This window comes from Eufriesea mexicana, unplaced genomic scaffold (assembly GCF_001483705.2).
Source record: "Eufriesea mexicana isolate 0111107269 unplaced genomic scaffold, ASM148370v2 scaffold76, whole genome shotgun sequence".
Lineage (NCBI taxonomy): Eukaryota > Metazoa > Arthropoda > Insecta > Hymenoptera > Apidae > Eufriesea > Eufriesea mexicana.
In genome coordinates, this window is record NW_016908289.1 from 219,482 (window position 1) to 243,610 (window position 24,129).

The window sequence follows — 24,129 nt, forward strand, 5'->3', positions numbered from 1 at the left end:
CACGCGTATGTGACTTTTCTAAAACTGCACTTGCGAGTGTCCGAATATTTTCATGTGTCTCTGTCCGCGAATATCATTTTTCAAGAGGACAATTAATTTAATTAATATATGGTATGAATTTCCATTTGTAGAGATATTTCCTAAAAACTTCTGTGCGTGCAGCTGAACAATTCGACGAAATTGTTGGCAATTTCGACGCTTTTGAGTGAATTTGGTAATCGATAACGAGTCCGACTCGTGATAGCCATTACACCACATGGTGCATGTTATAAATATTCATCGTACACTTATTTGTTCCACGAATTTCCAGCAATGCATGCACCGAGAGTTTTCGGATACACATTAATTCGTTTAACCAATTTTTTTCATTAACATTGCTTCGTTAATTTTGCCCAAAGTTTTGATGAACCTTTAACTTATATTCTATACTTTAGGTTATGTTTCTCGACGTAAGATCGCGTTGGACAACATTCCGCGAGAAAAAATACTTACAGAGTCCTCTCGGGTGAAGGATGAAGAATAAATACTTTCGGGCCTTTAATCAAGAGGGCCTCCAGTGCCTCGGCAACCGCCTCGTCCTGCAATAAAAGCGAAAGTAGTGGTGTAAAAGCGAGAAAGAAGATATCTTCGTCAGATGAGGTCGAGACGTGTACGGAATTTACGCACACTGAGCGGTCGAGTTGCCTTGCCGGGGAATTGTCGGTGAGAATTATAGTGATTACAGAAATTGCAACACTTATCGTGAGATAATTTCAAAGTGTTTCTTCCGTTCCTAGTGTTTGCTCTGAGTGCATACGCTTCGTGCATGATTTACGGCCAATCTCGAACGGATTTAATGCCTCGTGTCGGTTTAAAAAGTTACTTCTGTCTTCGACAAATTGAGTGATACGTCTTCCGTGATTTAAAACTGAATTTCACGCGCTGCATACACAGCACCATAACCACAGGCACTTTACAGCCTTTAAAGTAGATTTTGTGACGCGTTCTGAATAATTTTGGAAGCATTTCAATTTTTTTAACGTCTAATCGTTTGGTCACACCTTTCTCGTATTTTTCGAATTTCGACGTGAGGAAAATATTATAATATATAATGAAAATAATTATGCTGTATTAGTAAAAATTATTGCAAAAATAGGAAATTTTGAGAAAATTATTACTCCGTGACAACTCTTCGCATTGCAATGACGAGTTTAACTCGTTACGAATTCTTCGAGTCAAATTTTATGATCATAAGTTATACTAATTACGCGATCATAATTATGTTCCGCAATGCTTTAATATGCACAAAATTCGAAGAATTTCTATAATTTTTTTCTAATTTCATCGTGGATGGAATAGGTATATAGAGATTAACTAAAATTAAATACTACCCCGACGTATAATTTTTCATAATCAAATTGTAGTGCAAGGGGTTATGGATGAGGTTAAATATGTTAAGACAGACCAGAAGCTTCTTATCCTTCGGTCCAAAGCAATATTTTATGTTCCTCTGCACGAGGTTCTGTTAGAATCCAAAGATATATTGGAATACTTGATATTCTTGGTATAGCGTATTTGAACACGTACATATGAATCTACCTACACATGTCCTCGGCACACCAGCACGTGTGAGTACTCAGTTATGTGACATTTAAACAGCGCGCGCTGGAAATCGGATTCTTAAAATGTAATTGCATGCATGTATCTCGAAAAAGAACTTCAAATCACGAAATGGTAATGGTATTCAATTTTGTTTGGTATGTGAATAAATTTTCAATAAATAGTAAATTTTAAGATACACTAAAATGAATTGTAACTGAATTAATTTGAAGTGTAGCTGCATCATACGGAAATTTAAATTGACTAATCATTGAGAGGCAATATCGAGTAATACAGTATTTTCATGAGACAAACAATTTTTTTATATTATGTGACCATAATTGACAGTTCTGCAATTGGTATTAATTTACTGGAAGATATTTTTTGAATACCTACTGCAAGTAAAAAGATATGCATATTTTATACTGACGATCGATATCTTCAGAAGCGTCAGAAACCGAAGCTTTATTTTCGACCACATATTCAATTAAGGTATAATAATCTTAATTTTCAATTAGGATGGTATCTATTTTCTAACCTATTCAACTGAGTTCCTTTTCAACCAATTCGCCATCTTTGACTCTACCAATATCACCATGGCAGCTATAGTTCGTGCGAGAAGTATAGCGTGCTCGTAAAGTCAATGGAGCTTAAAAGTACAAGTATTTTCACTTGCAAAAGTCTAAGACGAGACATTTAAGGAAAATGAGACTCTTGCGATCAACCAGTGCCGTACAACGACGATTTGGAACCAGTCCCCTATTCCTGAATATTTCGAATAACGATTACGGTGAAAATTTTTGTAAATATTCGAAATGCAAAATAGCGTTCGACATTTCACTGCTTGGCGTTGGAGACCAACAAGCAGGGACTGCAGACTGTCCAGCGTTTCGGCGACTCGAACGGTGTCATTTCCCGCTTAATACGATAATTTACGAGCACGCTATATTTTTCGCACGGACTATACCACGAGCTGGTTAACAGCGTTCCGTGGGACAGATTTTTCGAGAATGGCGCATAAACGCCATCTGTCATCGGAAAACGGGAACTATAAGAAACGTGTCCATACCTATGTCCCTCTTGGGTGGCCATAAAACGATCCTGCTGTCAGAAACGATTACGACAGAACGATTACCTCTTTCCTGCTTTTTTCACGAGTTTCTCCTCGCCCACGGTGCTCTATGTCCCGGAATATAAAGTATTCCGCTTTTACGACGCACGCAGAGGTTAGGACAGAATTAATAATCGCTTGTGATAATTTGATAGAGGTCTCTGGCGGACCGATCCAGCTTTTAATCGTAAATTATGAGAAGCACTTTGCGACCAGAATTTATCGTTTCACTCGGTATTCCTCTACGGGTAACTATTCTTCGCGGCAGGAGAGGGAAGAGAGGGGAGAGAATTTCTACTCACGACACGATATATACGTGGGACGTTACTTTGCCTATGCGACCTTCGTTCCTCGCTGGGGTTAAACGCGGAATCGTTTTCTGACCGGTTCCCGGCGTCGGGTCAGATTGAATTACGATTTGCATTATTCCTCATCGCCCACCGACAACAATCCTGCCCCTAATTTGGACGCGTGTGCTCGTACCTCGTCAACCCGTTGTCTCGTAAACCAAGTTCCACTCACGATTAAACTTACTTGCTGGAATGCTTTCTAATCGACCATTGAATTTCCCTCGTTATTTACGATCCCATTCCGGCCCTGTCAACCGACTGACAGGAGTACTTTAGAGTCTCGAAGTCGATAAACTATTTCGGACAAGATGTGGGATCACTGGGTGGGGAGGCGGTTCGCGAACGAGAAGGATAGGCGGATAGCTCCGCCATTAGTATCGCCGAATGTAATTGCTTCCCTTCGATTGATAATAAATTTACGGTCAAACGTTTACGAAGTTTGTTGCTTGCTATTATGGTAATAGCAGTGGTATTACGTAGCTGGGATGACCTTAATCGGTCTAATATCTGCGAATTTCTTGCTACCAGAGAGATCCCAACAAGCAGATAATGGCGCCACTAATCAGACATTAGCTACTATCGTCTCATTAGGTTAAGATACTATAGGGCGATAATGTTACGTAGTCCATTGATCTGTTTCAGATTTTGTTGTTGGTAATAATTTAGTTATTTATTTCAGATATATGAAAATGAATAACGAATAGAATATTTAAGAAAAATACATGAACATATATGGACATAAATAATCCCCGTATAATACGATAGTATTGTAAGAGAAACAGAATTGGTGTAAATAATAAGGTTTACTACATTACTATACCTCATAATTTAAGAAATATATTCACGAAGGATGCTTAAATATATAAATCGTGTTGTACTAAGGCCTTTCAAATACTCTAATCCCGATAGGAAGAATATAGCGTTCAATTTTTGGTAATATTTAATAATTTGTATTTAATAAATCCAGGTTTGCAAAAGATATTCGAAAATTTGACAGAGAATTGTTACTAGGAGCTTTCAGATTCTCTAATGATAGGACGAATGTTGTCTCGAAGTCTTTGGCAGTATGTAATAAATCAATTTTTGTCTGAATTTAATTTTTATTTTGTAAATCCATGTTTACAGAAAGTATTCCAAAATTTAACCAAGAATTCCTAGACAGTCCAACCTTATATATGACTATATGTGCCAATAAGATGTCAAGAGAAATGTTTAATAGCTTCCTAGAATTTACATAAGTCGCAAAGTTTTTAGACATAATACGTCTTCCAGGATGCAGCATAAATTCCTAATTCGACAGCGCCGGTCCGTAAATCCTGACCCAGGTTACTCTCGCTTCAAGGAACCGTAAACTTGAGATATATCAATTGCGAGTGAAAAAGCCAAGATATATGTATATATGACATATCTACGAAAAATGTAATTTCACAGTTATAACTCATACAGAAACTCTCAAAGACAGTTTTCATTGAAATACAGATAATTCCATCTTTGAAAATATCACACTTTTATAGCACGTTTTCGCTCTTAAATGTTTAAAAATTGTAGTACTCCGATATAACATAATTTATATGTATAGACGAAACATGAACATAAAAGAAAATGTGTTAACAGTAGAAATTAAAAATTTTATTAAAACTACGTTAAAAATATATGTATAGCCAGGAGGTCGAAGAAAAAGGGTTAAATGTGGAACTTTTAATAAAAGATTTAAATGTTCTTTTAGGCCATTTTTAATTAGTTTCAGTATTAAAATTCTGAACCATTCTAATTCGTTTCCGGAACCTAACCTCACTTTTCGCAAATATCCTTTGTCCCGTACAATACGATTCTGATTTCTCACAACACGACGTAGTTTCGGAACCCAACTTCCCTGCTTCTCTGTATACTAAAACAAAGTAAAAGGAGAAAAGAATCATAGCTTTGAAAACAATAATATTCACCCAAAATTGGAATCATTTTCCGGTTTAAATCGGCTGAAACTGGCTAGCCAACGATCATGGCAAAATTCCCAGAATCATAAAAGAGAAGGCTCGGCGAAGAAGCCAGCAGTTCCAAGAAAAATGCACCGCGTTGAATAAAAGGCTTCGAAGAGACGTGCAAACGTGGTGACGTCTTGTGAAAGCAGATCGAACGTTCTTTTGTGGCCTGTCTACGTTCGAGATCATACATAGAAACGCAAGTTTTTCCGCCGAGACGTGGCGCGAAGTGGAGAGCATAGAGGGCGGAAGAAACTCTCGATCGATAACATAACCTCCATTGTCGTCGGGGTCCGTTACTTCTGTTTGACTTCAGCACGGTCGCGCTTGATGAAAAGTTTCTCGGTTTAAAAGGGAAGACACGAAAGCGCTCGATAACGTCAAGTTGATTAAATTTCTTTATCATCGTGGAACTCTTAAAAAGGGAAGCAAACAGAGGAGAGAGCAGGCAAATGAACGAGAATTTTATTTCCCGGTTCTTTGTTTCCGCAAATCTCCGCAGGCCGTAGTGGCGCGCTGCAACCTAACCTCCAGCGGAACTTTTGGTTATTCAAACAATAGCTTCGGCTTGGTCGCGGGGAATTTTTAGAGATGCAGTAACCAGCTTCCAAGCTTCGAATTTTCTTTCCAATACGTTTCGAGTTAACCTGGCTATAGTTGGCCCGCGCCAGAATTAAAGTTTCATCGGGTAATCAAAGAATATTGTTCGCTATACCCATCGGTTAGACTACTCAGCCCAAATGCTATTTTTATCTTAATTAAATATTCGAATACAAACTCTTTCTTGGATTAATAACACAATTCTCTCTCGGATTTTAAGACTGATTTATGTCTCTTCGTCTTCCACGTGGAATACGCTAATTAGTACTTTGCTGACCACCGATTTCAGGTCTGAAACAATTTTCTCTGGGAAGAGAAAACCTTCAACATTTAGATATGCGTAAATTTTTATATATTTTATTTATATATACAACACACGTTGAAATAAGGCGCATTATTTGTATTAAATAATTATTATATTTGTCAAACCGGATAACTCCATTACAAAAAATAGAACATTACTTTAGACATGAATAATTGAACAATAATCAAGTGATTTGGTGTTAAACTTAAAAAATATTCCAAAGAGTGGAGTTAATCAGCCTATTTTGTCGTATAATAAAGTGTTAATGATGAACAGAAAATGTCTGTCTTAAGACAGGACGATTTTGCGAAATTTTGTTTCACGACGTCCATTCTTGCCTATCTGTCAACCAAATGCATTGACCGGTTATCAAATTTATTACAGTCCATGCTCGAAATCTTTTACATCATCTCGTGCAACGTGACAATTTTTCGATGTCGTTCGTAAACGTATGATTGATGAGCACTATTCAAGTATCGACCCTAGTGTCAGTGAGTAATTCGAGGGATTCGCGAATAATTCGCGAGCAGTGTCGACAATCGCGATCAACGAGAGGCTTGCAGCGAATTTGGAACAACGGACAGCAAACGTTATTAGCACAGAAGGGAATCAGGGTATCAAAGAGCTTGTCTGTAAGGTTAGATCCTGTCTCGTCAAATTTGACGATTATATCGCCTCCAAGCTTCACTTCGTGTTCGATCAACGTCTGATACGAAGTGACAGAGTGGAATGATTCAAAAATTCTGACGTTAATTGAATTGTATTATTATGATCATGTATACTCACACCCAAAACTATTCAAACGCTTTCGTTAGCTATATATATATATATATATATACACGCAAAACTGAGGCATTAGAAACGATACAGTTCATGTAGTAACGAGAAAATCTGTAGGTTATTCAATAGAATTAGAAAATATTTCATTTCATAGTAATATGCGATGAAAAGAGCACATTCGTGTAATTGGAGGTACGATTCATGGTGGCGCTAGTTTGTTAAATGGAAAATGCTCTGAAGACCGTCGTAAGTGACAAAAGATGAGGCAGGTAATAGCTGTACCAGTTCATTTTGCTGGGATTCGTTTGCTCCCTAGTGAGATCGAGAAACAATAGGTGGATTCGAGTGTCGCCTGGTGAAGTGTCATGCAAAATAAACAGCTCTGAGGCTCACCAGAAGCATTTCCGGACCATTGTGCTACAGAAGTCTGACTGACTATAATATAAGTAACAAAGACCACCCTGTTTCAACGAATATCCCAAAGACCACACGAATTTTTAGTATTGGCTAGAAGCGTCGCATCTACAAATGGAATTATATTGCATCGAGTGACAAAGAGAATAGGCCCTACGCCAAATAGGATTAAGTAGGATTAAGTAGGATTAAGTAAAGCGCTTGTGTTGATATATAATTAACGTTACCAGGAGCCTAAAAGTATAGATTTCAGGAAGCCCAACTCTCCGTAATACTTACTGTCGTGTAAACGCACCATTATGCGCATGTGAATGCGCGTAGGATCCCATTCGGTCGGCTGACCGATTAGAAAGAGCTATCTCCATAGCAGTCTGGCCGAGTTATCAATTGCTCGAAATCAAACGCTAATGCAACTATAATATAGTCGTAACTATAATTATCATCAAAATAAGACATTACAAAGAAAGCAATTGGTTGAACAGCAATGACTATATGTACACTACGAACAACTTTCCTAACAACTTCCTCTGATCTAACGTTACCAAACTGTACAAAACGCTGTATTCTCGAGAGGATCATCCCCCGCTTTCTCTAATTTTACCCCTAAAACTCCCTTGACCCTTTTGATTATCTGAAATATTGCAAACCCAAGGTGTACTTCACAGATGGGTCTGACTTTCATCTTGGCCACTAGCCTTTGCTTCTTTTCTTCATTAAGGATGTTCTCCACTTAGGGTGCTCAAGCCTACCATGCTACAGTATTTAGACAAAGAGTGTAATTTAACACATCGATCGGTGAAGTAACGCACTAACTCGTCACCTACCTGCAGGAATAATCCTCCCGGAAATTTCTGTCCCCGAAAGGCCGACGATTTTACGATAAAATCTCGTTGAATTCGTCGGCCAGAAGGTTCGATATGACAAAGCTGGACTGTGTATAGTGTAATCGAGCGAAAGTGAGAAACGAGACCCAGCAATCCATGGGAACCCGCCCGATTAGCCAGTATGAGCCACGCCACGCTGGATACAGTACGTTAAATCGAATTTGGCAGAAGCGAAGATTGTTCGGTTACAATGTGTCGCGATAGTGGTGCGCCAATCGGGGTCAAAATCGACAGGCCATTCTTTGAGATAATGGAGGAAGGTTGACCGAACCATTTTGTGTCAGAGACGTGAATTTGACTGCGGACTGGACCACGAGGAAATTTTTGCTCTGCTTTTTCTTGTGTTTGAGAAACGCGTCGACGCGTGGAAAGCTTTAGGCAAGATTCCTTAAAGATTTCCAGCGCATTTTAAAGACATTACACGGCACACTTGAACGCCTCGCGTTTTATATACCTCCTCTGCTTTCGCGTCTTGAATATGCATCAGGCTTTTTGCGCTTCTTTCACAGCCTCGAGTTTATTAATGTGTCTAAAGCTGTAGAGAGTATGAGAGTATGATACTGCCCTATGTTGCATGCAAATCTCACCACTGTGCACCGTGTAAGAGTGAAAATCATACATTAAGAAATTACATATAAATGCTATTTATGCACAACTTGGGGAGTTAGTTGGAATTAAAGTTAATTGAAATTATCCAATTTATTCTATGTTGTGTCTTTTGTTTTTCACGTCGAAGATGAATGGCAAACTACTTGTGTAGATCAAGACACATTTCATTGATTTCGTCGTAGAAATCGGTATTTTGAACAATTCTTTAAACACACTTAAGCCTTATTCTACAATACATGTACGTGTGTACAGGTTTCTGGCAGTGTTGCGACTTTTCATGAAACACGAAATTTTTAACAAAGTGTCTAGCTTCGCTTTTTCTGTAGGTTAGACAAGGATACCTTTTATGTGGAATGTTACCGTAGTAGGACGACCAAGCCATGCTTTCGACGTGCAGCCACTTTCGTGAGATAAGATATGGTAATTCACATCATTTTCTGAAAATTTATCTCAAGACCGCAATACCAGGCTAAAAGCTACGCATTAAATTTAAGAATGAAATATTGGTAGATTCATCCACGTATTCCTGTCATGAAGAATTATAAAAATATATAACATGTACAATTATGCTTAGATCTCGGAATCAGTACGAGTCATTAAAAATTCTGTTACAAGCGCCTGTATAATTCCACCAACTTCAAAAGCAAAGAATAAAAAGTCCGCCATTTTGACAGGTTTGACATTCATTCCAGAACCCAGTGAAGAATCGAATAATAAAGCCACACCTGTTTAGTCTCAACACTAAACTCACCACGACTTTATAATTTGAATTAAAAATTCCATATTTAATGTTATATTAGTAATTAACATAATTAATTTGCCAACATTTTCTCTGCCGCATTTTTCCATTAAGGATCTTCTTCTTTATCCAGTCGTTGTAAATTTAGTATTAAGCCACATGTATACATATTGTTTCATACTTATCACTATTCTTGAACACGTAATTCCAGTGACGTCCATTCTTGAATAAGGCGAATCAAGAAGATTCAATATATTCCTAAATATTGCACGAACACGAAAGCACGTCGAATGATGAGGAACGATGACGTGCATTGTACATTTTCTTACCGTATGATACTATATAAATGCCCTATACGTGGAACAAAATGGACGTTCGCAGCTGCAGCCTCTGTCTCGACTTGGCGCTAGCGCATGGCGTCGTCGACGTGAATTGGATTTGTCGACACGGCCGTTCGAATCGGGTCGCATTGAAAAATACGTCAGGGACGTCATCGTGAATCCCAGAAACAGAGTCTGACGGGCGACACGAAATTAATTGTCCCTCTGTGCCACGTGGTGACTGACGCGGAGACAGAAGCACACTTGGCGGGACAGGGTACGATACGCGAATTGGTCGAGTCCTGTTCCATTTCAACGAAATGGATGGACGGGGGCCCGAAACTTCGTTACTTAGTCAAATTGCCGAGAATCAAGTTTTCCACACGCGTGCACTTACGGAATCGCGCCGAAAACGCATTCGCGAATGGTCGCGTAAACGACATTAGGTACGGTCGAAGGTTGCCATGTGGAAACTAGGGAATTTCATTTCTTACCGATATCATTGAGTAATTTTACTCGAGCGTGGTATTGGATCCGATCACTCAGCGTGTTCTGTACTGGCATATCATGGATACATTTCGAAAAAGTTCGATCACAGTTCCTGACATTAAATGCGAGATAAAATTTTAATTTGAGACTTGTCAAGTGATTTTTGCCGCGATTAAAAACTCTTATCCTTGACCAAATTCGCAATGGTGATAATTATTGCATGTGTGTGAAAATACGTCGATTAAAAAATTTTTATTTTTGGTACGAGGTTAATTATATAAGCGTATTGGTTCAGATTTCGAATAAAATTCCTTGATGAAACAGTATTCATTGAAATAATATATTTCTAGAATTAATGTGCATCTCGACTCAGATTTTAATCAAGAGTTTCTATGTTCAACAAAGTTCGCACCAAGTTCAAATTTATCAAAGAACTATCTAATAAATTCCTAATAAAGTTCTTATTCATAAAAATTTAATTTGTTGAATTGAACTTTACGCGAGAAATATCGCCTGGTTTCTCATAAAGACTTGAGTTTGGGGCAGGATAAAGTTACAAGAACCGAAATTACTGTTTTATTAGCGTTATTAAATCTTCCTGCTGCAGTATAAACTCTTAAATCTTCTCTTCTACTTCCAAAGCCTTGCAACATCGTGCTACGTTAATGAATGGTCTGGAATATAGATACGCTGTTATCTCGTTAAATTAATTCAATATCGTTAGCTTCGAATGCAACATAAACTCCTTTCATGTGTCCCAATTGTAAAAGAATACACATAAGAATGTACACCACGAAACAGTTCACATATCCTATGTAGATTATTTATCGCACATATATTATTCCCTAAGAATATCAAAAAGAATTTTTCTCCTTGTTCGTTATCTTTATTTCGATATTCCTCCATAAGGCTATGGTTCCGTTAAAATTCCAGGCATGTACTCGCAATGATCTAATTTCTAAAGTTCTCGAGTTATAAATCGTGAGGTTTCTATAACAAAATCGCATGATACATCATACGAATCAGCTGAAACCCACTTCAGAACAGCATTCAACATTAAAGTGCAGGAAGAAAAGTTCCAGTGAACTTCTGATTTTCTTGAAACTTTGGACTTCCTTCCTCAACTGCCTTTAAGATAAATTTCTCAGAAATAAAATCTCCCTTAACAGCCAATTTTAACCGAAGAGCTCGTATCCGTAAATGTTTCGCGATGAAACACAGGATAATTCGCCGACGTTTAAGAATCCACTCGGTTTTTCATTTAACCATAACGCTTTCTGTTCCATAGCATAATCATCCTCTAACGGTAAGTGTGATCAGAAAAATCGAGGAAAGTGCCTGTTTCGTTCATAATAATAAGAAAACGAGACACGAGTACCAGAATCCAATAACCTAACCAAGCTTATTCCAATTTTAATCCACAGTAGCAGCTTCGAATTAACGTTTTATAAACGAAACTGTCTATCGTTTTCACGTATTCGTATTCCATTTGACGTCGTACGTGCAAACATCGATGTAATCGCGCGGAGATTGCAAATTTTAATATACACAGTGTACACAATTGGAAACGAGCTCGATCCAGGGGTATGAAAATCAAACGAACGCGAATTGAACCTAACCTAGATGAAAGATGCAGCCGCTCGTAGCGCCGCGTTGGTTCGCAGCGCTGCCGCGAGATGGAGCCGTGGAGATGAGAGAACAACGCGGATAACAATTGCCAGAAGGCAGAGCATTGTGCTCGTTTACTTTGTTGCTCGAGTTGCCAGTGCGGCGAAGATTCGTTTAGGGTGTTAAAGAGAACGACCTGATAAAGAACCCCCTTTTCCTTCCAGCGTGAATGCGTACCAATGTACGACTTTATCGTTTCGTTTATCGCCTATGTCGAAGAAATGCGGAACAGATTGTTTGACGTAAGAACGGTTGGTGAGATTGCGGTACTTTACATTGCATTCTCCATTCGATGGTGTCTTTTTGTGTCGAGAAAGTAATAATATGAATTTGCAGGGTTGAAAGCATCGGTATCGGAATTAATTCCACGAATTGAATTAATAATAACGGTGATTTAATATATCAAAGAAATAATATCGTTACTGATTTGTTACGTGGAATAATTGCTGTTGGTATTAATATTGATGTTAACCCATTATAACCTAAAATTGTGCAAATGTAATATTTTGTAATTTTCATCCGCAACGTATTTTATCGAAATGCGAATTTTTATGGTATTATTTCGATAAGCGGCGTTACCTTATTACTATTCTGAGCCAGGAAATAGATATAAATTTTACTTTTTGTGGCAAAAATCCGCGAAGGTTACGTTTTCAAAGCGAGTAGCTGAAAAAGCAAGAAGACGTGAACGAAATGAGGTCGAGATGATAGAATTACGATGAAAAGGGATCCCGTTGGTACGTCAAGCCGGATAATATATATTTATCCAACCTATGGTTCTCTCCTTCCCCCTTCCACGTGGCTGAATGTCCAATGCAAGAAGAAGGATTCCATCATTCTCACGACGTCCGTGCTGTTCCATCCGCGATCGCGAATTTCACGACTCGCGATGATAAATTACAATAAATACGATAATCCAAGGATTGATTAATGAATATTATGCCCTGCTCCATGATTCGGTATTTTCCATTTATATTAATATCTCCCGGCCATAAATACCGGTTTCCGGGTATTAATTATTATGATCCAAATATTATTTCGTGCCTCGCGTAACTTAAAACGTTGTCGATAATGCGCAGAAACCGCGACCCTCCAGATCAAAGTCATGAAGGCACCACAACGCCAATCACGACACCCATGTCCAATAATAGTAGCCTCGAACCAATAATTTCTACGCATTTCAAATATTTTCCAACCTTCGGCAACCACATTAACCTCAACCACGCGACAGATTTAAAACGCATCGATACGAGCGAACCAAGAATGTTAATTAACCTCTACAATTAACCAATAAATCATTATCAAATCCACTTCTCGGCTTTTAAACAACCACCATCTAATTATTCCAATTAACTCTGTGATTAAAAGTAACATCACTGTCATTGAAAATTAAGACAAGTCTCCAACTCGTTACCCAACGGCACTTAACACACAGGGTACCTCAGATCTCAACCAACAGACTTCGCTCACGTGTTTGTGGAGATCATCTTGAGCAAAAGATGACATATAGGTACATTGTGTTTTCGAGATATGCACCTGGGATTAGCATAAGCCATGAGTATTCAGTTTTCAAGGAAGGGACTCATCAACTATCGTTTCCTCTGCTCATGTCTTCGAAACGAACACGAATCGACCCATGTTATGCCTATACTTCTTCATTAAGATCTGATTACTAAGAAATTGATCTGATTCCTAAATTCGTAAGTGAAGTCTATCGATTGGGATCTGGGACATCCTGTAAATTCGATACCAGAACATCGGGCTGGTTTTATACGACTAACCTCTTTTCCCACGTCGATATTAAAATTCTGTTCCCGATTATTATCGCGACGGATATTCTGTCGACTATACGTGAAGCTGAGCGAAAAATTACGCGGTCTGCGCGGAACTCAGCGGAAGGAAGACCGTTTTGAGTGCAAAATAGGAACGGGAGCGCTGCTCGAGGCGCCACTCCTTGGATAAATGCAATTGAAGCTGCACTGTACGAAAAATAACGAGATCATCCGAACATCGATTTCCCGCTGCTCTTATCCGTCAGAGCTAGAGGAAACGGGCTAACGGCTCGCGAAAGAGGTAAGATACACGTTGATCTTGTTGTCACGTTGTTACGTTATGGAATCGAGGTATCGGAGATGAAGAACCGGATACGATGGGTAAGCAAAACTGCGACGAAGTTAGGCGATGAAATCTCCGAACGCGTGAAAGAGGCAACATTGAACAAGCAGTGACGGATCGTTACTCAGTTTTAAGGGCTACTGGACTGTACTTACATACACTATAGTTACGCGACATGTCTATTCCGTCTCGAAAAATATAGACAATATGAATATCGTGCAAATATTTCATTAAAATATTGGAAACTTACCAATTTTTTAATTCTTTGTAAAGTTTATTCTTTACGAATAATTCGTTGAATCATTCGCGGTTACAGGGCGATATTAGTAATATTCGGAATGTGAGCTGAAACGAATTTTAACTTGAATATTTAATGACTCGATGTCATTGGTTGGCAAAAACAGGCAATGTTCACGTTTTCACGCAAACGTGGAACGACTGAGTCTATTCACACAGGCAGAAAAATATTGGGTCACTTCTTTCCTTTTATGTAACTATGTACGTTTATATAACTTAGTTAAGAAAGGTAAATAGATCGTACAGCATTTATTTCAAAGACGTCAGTTCATTGCGTTGCAACCGTTTGGCAATACAGAACTTCTAACACATACAAGTCGAATTCTTAAGCATAGAGCTAGACCCCGTTCTTTCTGTTTCTTTTTGTAAGAGCTAGAATGCGGTCAAAGACGAATATTGGCTGCTTCTTTCAAGTACTCTACTTCTATGAACAGTTCGAGAATAATCTCTTGTTTCAAACCGAAAATGCAAGTATGTACGTTGAGGCAATTTTTTATTACACGGAATTAATATAAATATCGTGGTGAAAATTAAAATGAAATTACACAATTATACAATTGAGAAATAAGAATTAAGAAATTTCTATTTCAGTATCTTGTTTATAATATTTTATTATAGTAAATTTTATATATTATTCAATTTATTCTATTGTATTATTATGCAGTGTAGTCTCATCGATTCATGACATAAGCACGTATGTACCTTATGTAAACTATTAGATTTGACTTATCAGTGTGTAAATACCATTTATCGATTTATTTTGTTATAAATCCAGATTTTTTTTATCCAAGTAAAATTATGGATACATATATAATTCACTCTTCAAAGTACGGGGAAATATCTAAACTAATAATTTGTCACATTCTCAAATATTTTTGTGCACCAACCTACTACATATAGTTACGAAAACTTCTAGCAGTAATAATTTCAGATACAAAACTTGATCTGCGGTTATCCTTCGGTTATTAATCGCTTCACATACGAGAGCCATGTTTCCAATGAAAACCTTCTGTACGAATGAATGAAACAAAGCGCTGTAGAAGACACTCCATAGTAGAAGACACTCCACTGCAAGATTCTAACGATCGCACTGCACTTCTCCAAAGTTCCTCGAAAATTGTTCATAGTCGATGATGGATACACGCGTGAAAAGTCCAGCGTTATAGCGGTAAACTGGTTCAAAGTTGCGAAGAAAGCAAGCGAAAAATTGAAGCACCGTCTAACACAACGTTGTACCGCGGAAAGTTTACGTAACTTCCCCAGTGGATAAGCGTTCCGTTATTTCCTAGCAAAAGTGCGTTATAAGGCTGCAAACACCGAAATTGCCGTTCCGTTAGCTCCGCTAAATCTCTCTATGGGGCAATGTTTCGTGCCTTTGCGAACGCCTGCTCTGCGACTTTCGACTGATCGCGTTTACACTCTTCTATATTGCATCTGCATGGCCGTGTGTTGGCTGAGCGCGCGACGCGAACGAACCGTGCGTTCCACGATCCAATAAAACGTGTGTCTCTGTCTCACGCGGGTAGTTCTTTGTCTGACTGTCTAGTACAGCGTGCACGATTGCCGACGGAAACGAACGTTGCGAGGATTATGAGCGTGTCGGGATGTAAAAAGTCAGCCATTTGAGAAATTGTGTTCTTATTTCGCGGGAATTAATCGAGGCGTGGTGCCACAGCAGGGAAAAGAGAATAGGAAAAGTGGTGCATAACAGAGGAAAGTGATATTGGAAGCACGTGGCAACGCGAATAGAATGGCACAGTGACGACGAGGATTGCACAAAGTGGATGGAATGTAACGATGGAAAAACGATACATGTGAGAATTTCGAAGCAGTACGAAACCGAGGATCAGTCGACGAAATGCCGTCAAATGTTGTTTACAACGTGCACGAAACGACGCGACCGACGATGGTATTCGAGGTTAAGTGTACCGCTGCATCGTGAAACTTGTTACGACGCGGGGAAGGAGAGGGTATTTCAAATGTTATTGCTTCCTTACGACATTGTAATAAGCTTATTAATTTTTACAAATTGTTATTATTATTGTTACCTATTGCAAGTTATATATCCTTTTAATATATTCAGCTTAGGATATTTTTGAAATATTTATTAAATCTTTATTACTGAAAATTTGGAAATTTATTCAAATTATTTATTTGTTTCAAAAAATATTTTTGAGTTGGGTGCAGTAGTATACTTATTAGTCTTTACAATTTTATTAGGTTATATGCTCCAGGTTTTATATGTTTTTAATGTATTCGGTTCAGGGTACTTTTGAAATATTTATTGGATACTTGTTACTAAAAATTCTGAAATCCTTTTATCACGTTTTCATTTCATATTTATTTAAAGAAATGATATATTTTAATTAAGCTGCTTTTTAAATGTGCCATTTTAAAGTATCAAGTACTGGATGTTTTATGAGGTCTGAGGTTCTGTAACATCATTCTGGCTAAATGTATTAAATGCGACACGAGAGACTTAATTTTGAATATTTTAAATTCACGATTAAACAAATTTGATAAAATTCATCTATACATATGTTTGGCTCATGTTTACTAATAGAATTTATCGTGTGAAGTATTCCAAGCAAAACGAATATTCAAATAGAGTATTGAAGAAATTGATTGTAGGAGCTTCAGAAATATGTACATACATATCAATACATAACATGCAAATACTGCGAACAGAGATTAACTTTTAATATCAATAAACAATTACTGACATATTCGATATACATATGTTTATGAATTCGAATAAATTACAATACGATTAAAAATTTCATTTACGAGAAGCGAAAATTAATTAAATCTTGTTGCAAAATAAAGTTGTAAAGAAAAATTGAAATCTATATTGATTGCAAAAGACACTCTAGAACGTGTTCGACACTTCACAGAAATGCACACATATTTTTCCCAAACAATTAAAACAATGCATTCGATTAATCGTATTTGTAAAACTTGTTTCGTATTTTATTAAAAAAAATATGGAAAACACGCAATCGGCGTATTTAGAAAATAAATTCTTTTTCAGATATGAATTCTCGGACGAGAAAACATTGCACCAAACGTTTCCCTTATTTGTTCATGCAGAATATCTCACTTCTCAGTCGAGCTATATTATTGTAATCCACGTACCATATTCTATTCTGTACGTGCTTTTCCACAATATCCCCCCAACAAAAAGAAATACCTCTCTCGTTAAACCTCACAGAACCACAATTTTCTTTTTTGTACCTCTTCTAACAAAATACAGTGGAACTCGATTACGCGAATTTATATTATACTAATGACCAAATATCCAAATATAAAGTGTATCATTTTTCACGTATCGTATCTGCTCAAATCGAATAATTAAAGTTTAAAATTTTTGATACATGATACATCTGTATTGGAAGACTATCGTTTATATTTTCCTTGCGTCCGTAAACAATGTGTGTCACTCAAAATGTTTCGGCGTGTCACAAGTTCGCTATCACTCGATCCACGCGAAATTTTTTCATTCCCATATTTCACCGTAAGAAGCTTCACCGAGCTTATAAAGATACGAGAGAAGCTTCGAATTGTTGTTTGTTTACAACGAAAGAATTTTTGAGTGCAGGGGGTTAATTCGAATAATTCTGCTATATTTCACGTCGTTGGCGTAAACACAGCGCGAAATCTGGGGTTCTTTTAATCGAGTCAGCATATTCACTAGCGCATTGGAATATCGGTCGTGGTTGTTGTTCCTTCGTGCGCGCCGTAGCCTGTAACACCGAATCGATCACGACGTTTCCACAGGTTCGCCGCGGGGCCGCAATAGTTGCCCCGGTATCCGGTTCGAAACGCATCCACCAGTCAGGCGATTATTTCGAGACTTGGAAGCACCGTAAAAGCCGCGAGGTAAAGAGAGAGAGAGAGAGAGAGAGAGAGAAGGCACGTATCGATCGAGAGTATCGCGTGTGTTTTCCTTTTGCACCTCGCCGAGACACCGATGCGGCAGAAAATCAGGGCCACAATATTTTAAGTCCACGTCGGAACTTGTTTTCGTATCTCGACCGGAAGCTGGTGACCAGGCTTCGCCCGGATTATTTATCGCCACCCCCAAGACCGTGTTAAAGTTTCCTTTATCGAGTCGTGCGACGTTTCTCTACAAATCTTGGAATAATAGAGATAATTCCGAGCGATATCGCGGACCTTGAAAGTTTGGTCGGCCATAGTCGGCCTACGACCCGGGGTCTGGGGCCCTGTGCGGTCCGCCAAGCTTTTGTATTCGTTAACCCCTTCGGGGATACTGGCACATATGTGAATGTTTAGCTTTTTTGAAATTACAACTATTATTAGAGGAAAGAAAATTATAATTAGTTAGAGAACTATTTACCATAGAATCCCTAACAATAAAAAGAAGAAAAACCACTAATAGCGATTTATTCTACTCTATAATTGCTGCCCTGAAATAATTGTAACGTTAGCTTAGAAGAAATTCACTCCTCGAGAGGTTAAATGCCATTTTGCAAGGCGGTTGTCCACTGATTGTTGGGGTAGTATGTAGCAATTGTATACCCAATTCGAGTAGGATGGTCAAAAGTTTGTCTCAACGACAAATATTGCTCTAATATTTAAATAAATATTAATACGGTTCCTAATAGATATTAGCCCTTATAGTAGCTTATACGTATGCTTTGATCTATCTAGCTTTACACGAAAGAAAAGAAAAGGTCATTTTTCATGAAAGAGAAGAGGGAAGAATTAAATTGAAAATGGAGTACATCGGTGATAAGTTAGTAAAAGGGTTAAGAAGTGATCGATAATTTTTTAATTATTTTGTTGCGATCCACGATAAAGTACTATGTTGTAGTCCATATAATGTTAGAAGTATTCGTACATATAATATGTGAAGAAAAATCAAGGTGGGGTATTGTTAGGTTAGTCCTAATCTAAGATTCGAGAATAAAGTAGTGTCACTAGTCGCTCGACTGACTCGTGATTAGCAGCTGGTTAAATCCTCCGCCAAATGGCATTGTTCTTTTATGCGTATCAAATGGATTGTGAAATTCAATTCAACGCGATCCGAATAATAGGGTTTCCCGTCGGTGGGTGATCTTCTCTATGCCGTCAGATGGTTTCTTTGCTAAGGGCAGACTCTCACGCAGTCTGTTTATTCATTTGCCGTTCAATTTATTCAATTAATTCAACTCCAGTCTAAATCTTTGTCCAATCCCTTAGTCAATCAATTTTGGTGAGATATATAACAAACGTCCTACGATTTTTGATGCGTCATTTCATTCGCTATTTGTTTTTCTTTGGAACTGCAATGGTTCGTGCTGCTTGGATATTCTCCCTCGAGGTATAAAAAATGTACAAATGGTGAGAATATTCTTTCATGAATTACGTGATTCTGTTAGGTAAGGCTATTGTGTCTGAAATTGCTATTACATTTTTTGAACGGTGGGAATTTGTTGGAGGATGTACAGGTGGATACAGAAATGTTAGAATATATATAGTTTGGATAGGTATACATATAGTGGATGGACAAAATTAATTATGCGATGCTAGGGTAGGATTAATACAGAGAATGAAGAATTAAATTGATAGCATGCTGAAATATTTCTGAGGATGACTGTAGGTATTGAAGGATAACACGTTTATAGTTTGGATGTGGGCGAATGTTAAGAGATCGTTTGGACTAATCAGATTACTTGTATCAGTGGTTTAAGTACCGTACTTATTATTGAGTAATCGAAACAGCTTTGTTTGTTAAATGTGAATTTCTGAATTTCTATGCTCTGGTGCCTTCCAAGCGATAATCAATTGTCCATTTAGATAATCAACTGTTCATTGCGACCACGGGTTATGCCGATCCACCCTAAAGGAGTAGTACCATCGCTGCATGTATATTTGCTGGCAATTCGTGGTAGACTGTATCATTGGCCATATTCGTAACGAAACTGTTGGTAGGATATAATCCGAGCACTCTCGAGTATTTGGCGCTGTTCGCAACAAATAATTTACAAATGTTCGCTTATACACTTCTCGTACTATTATTTGTTTGTAATATTTTATATCGTATATTCCTTTTTATTATTTCTCAATACTTTCTTAATTTATTCTTCAGAATTTTGTGGAAATTTCACGTTACAGGATATTTTCTCTATGAGATAATTTTTAACAACTTTCGCTAGTCAGGTAGAGAACTTGAACATCACAGAGATGTGTAGAGCAGAAGGTGAACTAAAGTAGACACTTTGAAGAACTCTTTGAAGAACCTTTTTCCTAAATTTGCTTTTGAATTTATGTTGGCATCGCGTGTCACTCTTTATATCAAGGTTGTCCACAGGTGGACCCTTACATGGTTTTGTCTCCCCCTATGACTCATCAACACATCCTTGCCAAGTAACCATGTTCACTAACACACACTTCTCACTTGCGATGCTGCATTATCTAGCCTGCCATTCCATGATAGTGGACAGAGTGGAGGCAGGTTCAGAAGCTCAAAGCTGAGTTTGAACAGCCCCACTTTGACCATTACTATACAGAATGCTTCATAATACGTGAAACTCGTTTCAGGAATTGTTTTAACACATAAAAATGATAAGTATATGAATATGTATGGACGCAAAACTTTAATTTCAAGTATATTTAAATTGAATTAAATATCATGGATCAATTGCTATAATTGAATTGAGCGACCACTGAAAAATACAGAGGAATGCCCATTTTATTTGATAGAAAACACGATAAAGAAAGTACACAATGTTAATATATTCAGGACCTTAACCTGAAGCTATTGTAGTTTACAGTTCACAACCTACCCCAATTAATAGCGTCTTATTATAATGAACGGGAGTCTCAAGACTTGCAAGCAAGATTTTATTTCATGCTAGATCGTGTTTCTAAATTATAGGCAGTTTTTTATCCTGTTAACCTATTTTCGTTGTTCAAGGTAGAAGTTTCATATTAAATATTTTTAAGTGTTCATTTTGAATTTTATTTCCGTATAGAGTCTGTTGGATACTTTTTTTCCTAGTTGTAACGTGTTTATTATCCTAGATTTATACATGTATTAGGCGATGAAGATTAGGAGAAGTCACTAAAGCTGCTTAAATTATATATCTAAGAAATATTATTTATAACTTATGTATACTGAAGTTGATGTATCTTACGTTTTTGTAGTTTACATTTTCCTGCCTATACTACGGGAACACAGTAAAACTTCACAAATTCATGTCCGCTTTATAAAAAGTGTTTCATAATCTTTGCCATAACCGTATCTCAATATTATAAATGAGCATATATGTTTCCTTTAAAGTACTCTCATACCCTTACCTACTTTCCTAATTTTACTCATAATACAACTTTCTTCAAAAACTGAAAAAATCCCAATTTCCATTTATTATATTCAAGAAACATTTGCACAGTATTTGTTCTAAAATAGCATGTAAGTTTCAGAATCTACGGAATTCCATACTTCCCAAAAATCATTCTTATATTTCAAAAATGTACATTAAAGTTTCGATATATATTTTATTTATATTATTATCATCAGATATAGATTCTCTAATCAACATCCAAAGAAACATGTCGTTTGACACACCAAAAGGAGAAACGCAAGTGCCACTCTATAGTATGTACTAAATCGTTCACAGAGCACCAAGACCATCGAAAGTTAAGTAGGATCTCGCATCCTGGTCCAAAACCTTTTACACACACGACATTTCTCCGAATGAAATATCGATGGGACATTATGGCAGCGACGTTTCCAATCGCATATTCATCCGGCGGTCATTAACGATTAAACGGCCGTACGAAGTATACTGTGCAACTTAAGTAGGCAATGTAAAAGCTACTCTGTTTAATTTGCCACGCTTTCAGGATTAGGTGGCTTAATCCCCTTAATTCCTGCTTACGAGGCGGCCGTACAGCTCGCACAAGGGAAAACGCGACGAACGACAGCCGCTGAAAAATTGAACGCGGCATTCGAAACGATCCGTAGGTCCCCTGCCCGCTACACGGTTCTCCAGTTCCTGGACTTGCCGCTTAGCGGCGCTGCGCTGCGCTCGCACCATCCCCACCCTTCCTCCATATTTAATACGTCTCGCTCTCACAGGAATTGCACAATAAACGCCGCGTCTGATGAATTACGTTCTTTTACCGTTTCTCGTTTCCCTGTGGTCAGAATAATGAAATACGGAACAGCGTGTTTCGTACAATATATGTGTAATTTCAGGGGTAAACTGTAGATGTGCATAAATGTGGCACGGATGCTTTGTATGCAGGATGTTGGTTTTGACGGAATTCTTGCTGTTTAGGTTATCATTAGGAATTCTTTATTCGAAGAAGTAATATTATATTCGTCGGTGATTTTTAATTTATTATAATCCATAACGTTTCTTGGACGGTGTTGGACAAAGTATTTTTAAATTTCTAAAGCGCAGTGGATAAGAAGATTCGCTTCCTAGAAGGAGTATTAATCTTGGAGGTAGAAGGTTTTATGGACCATGTTGTGATCTTTATTTATGGACAAACGATTATGTATAAGTTTTAATATCAAGTTCTTTGTTATAGTTTGTAAAAGAATATTCCTCCGCTACTGCTTCAAAAAAAAGGATATCCTTCTTTACATAGTTTGCACAAAAATAGATTATTCAAAGAGTGCTTGAAATTCTTGTAAAGTTCGATTCAATTTCTCGCAGCAAGTTATGATGTTGTAAGATTATAACAATGCAATAAGATTTATTCCATTCCAACCTTCGAATATTCCACTGTGGCCTGAAAACCAGCATCAATTATCCCTTCAATGGACGTGGAAATAGTGCAATGGGACGATTTCAGCTATATTAAATTCTCCAAGAATTTATTAAACAATATAAAGGCAGGGCATCTTCCGTGTCATAAGTAAACGAGAAAAACGGAGAACTTCGTGCTCTAATTTAAATACTTTACCCTTATCATCGGTAAGACGAAAGTACGAAGGAAATCATAAAGCATGACCTCAGCTCGTTTAATATTTTATCGTTAGAACGACACTGGGTTGGTGAAGTATCGCGCGGATTTAATCGAAAAAGCGACGCCGAAAGATGTCGCTGTATAACGGGATTCGGTTTTGGTAGCACGGGGGTGGGTTTGTCGTAATTTTTTCGGTGAAAACGAGCACCCTGATTGAATTAACGCGCCGTAAATCCGGCAAATTAAACGGCAAAGTGGAAAAGAATACGACGTTTTCTGACGCTATGAAATTAAAAGTGGGGCCAAGGGGGAGAGCTCAAAAATAATATCTCGCCGACCGTGCCACTTCCTAGGTTAATTGCTCTCGACCCTTTTCGGTCACAGCAGCCCACTCTGGCGTTCCTCTTTAAAAACGTTCGATAATCCTTCGTCGGGTTCGAGGAATCTTCGCGAAGAAAATAAAATACGTTGCGATCGATACACCACCGCCCCTCTCCCCATATGGTGTCGTTTCAACGTGAATTATTGGCACCAGCAAGAAATTTAGGTTTCGTGAGATCTAATTTATTTGTAGTATCGTACCAACCTTCCGAATTGGACGCCATGCTGTATAGGTTAGGAAATTAATCGCAGTAACTGCCAGTAGTGACCCATGTATTTTTTGTGTATTTGTTAAGTTGAATATTTATAATTTATTGTATATCATTAACTTAGCATTTCAAAAGTTGTAAATAAATACAGTCGAAAGCAACATGGAATTATCCAAGAAATGTGTATATGGGTATCGTTCAAAGAATTAGCTTCCCAAGTATTCTTCAGACAAAGTTTTATCAAAATTGGTTAATTTTTCTTGAAGTTGTATTTCCTAGAGGAGCAATTGTATTATCCAAAGGGAAACAAAGAAAGAAAAATGTTATAAAATTTTCCTGATGACAAAAATTTGATATTTTTAGGACACATTACTTTAGGG

The 24,129-nt window shown here is 37.7% G+C and overlaps 1 protein-coding gene across 1 annotated transcript in view; it reads right to left on the reverse strand.

Annotated features, from left to right (window-relative positions):
* The window catches only part of Gycalpha99B (guanylate cyclase 1 soluble subunit alpha 2), a 68,616-nt gene that overhangs the window by 30,565 nt on the left and 13,922 nt on the right, over positions 1 to 24,129 (reverse strand). The window contains exon 2 of the mRNA XM_017910612.1: positions 522 to 578. Within this exon, the coding sequence (XP_017766101.1) occupies positions 522 to 578 (57 nt within the window). The remainder of the gene's footprint in view (positions 1 to 521; positions 579 to 24,129) is intronic.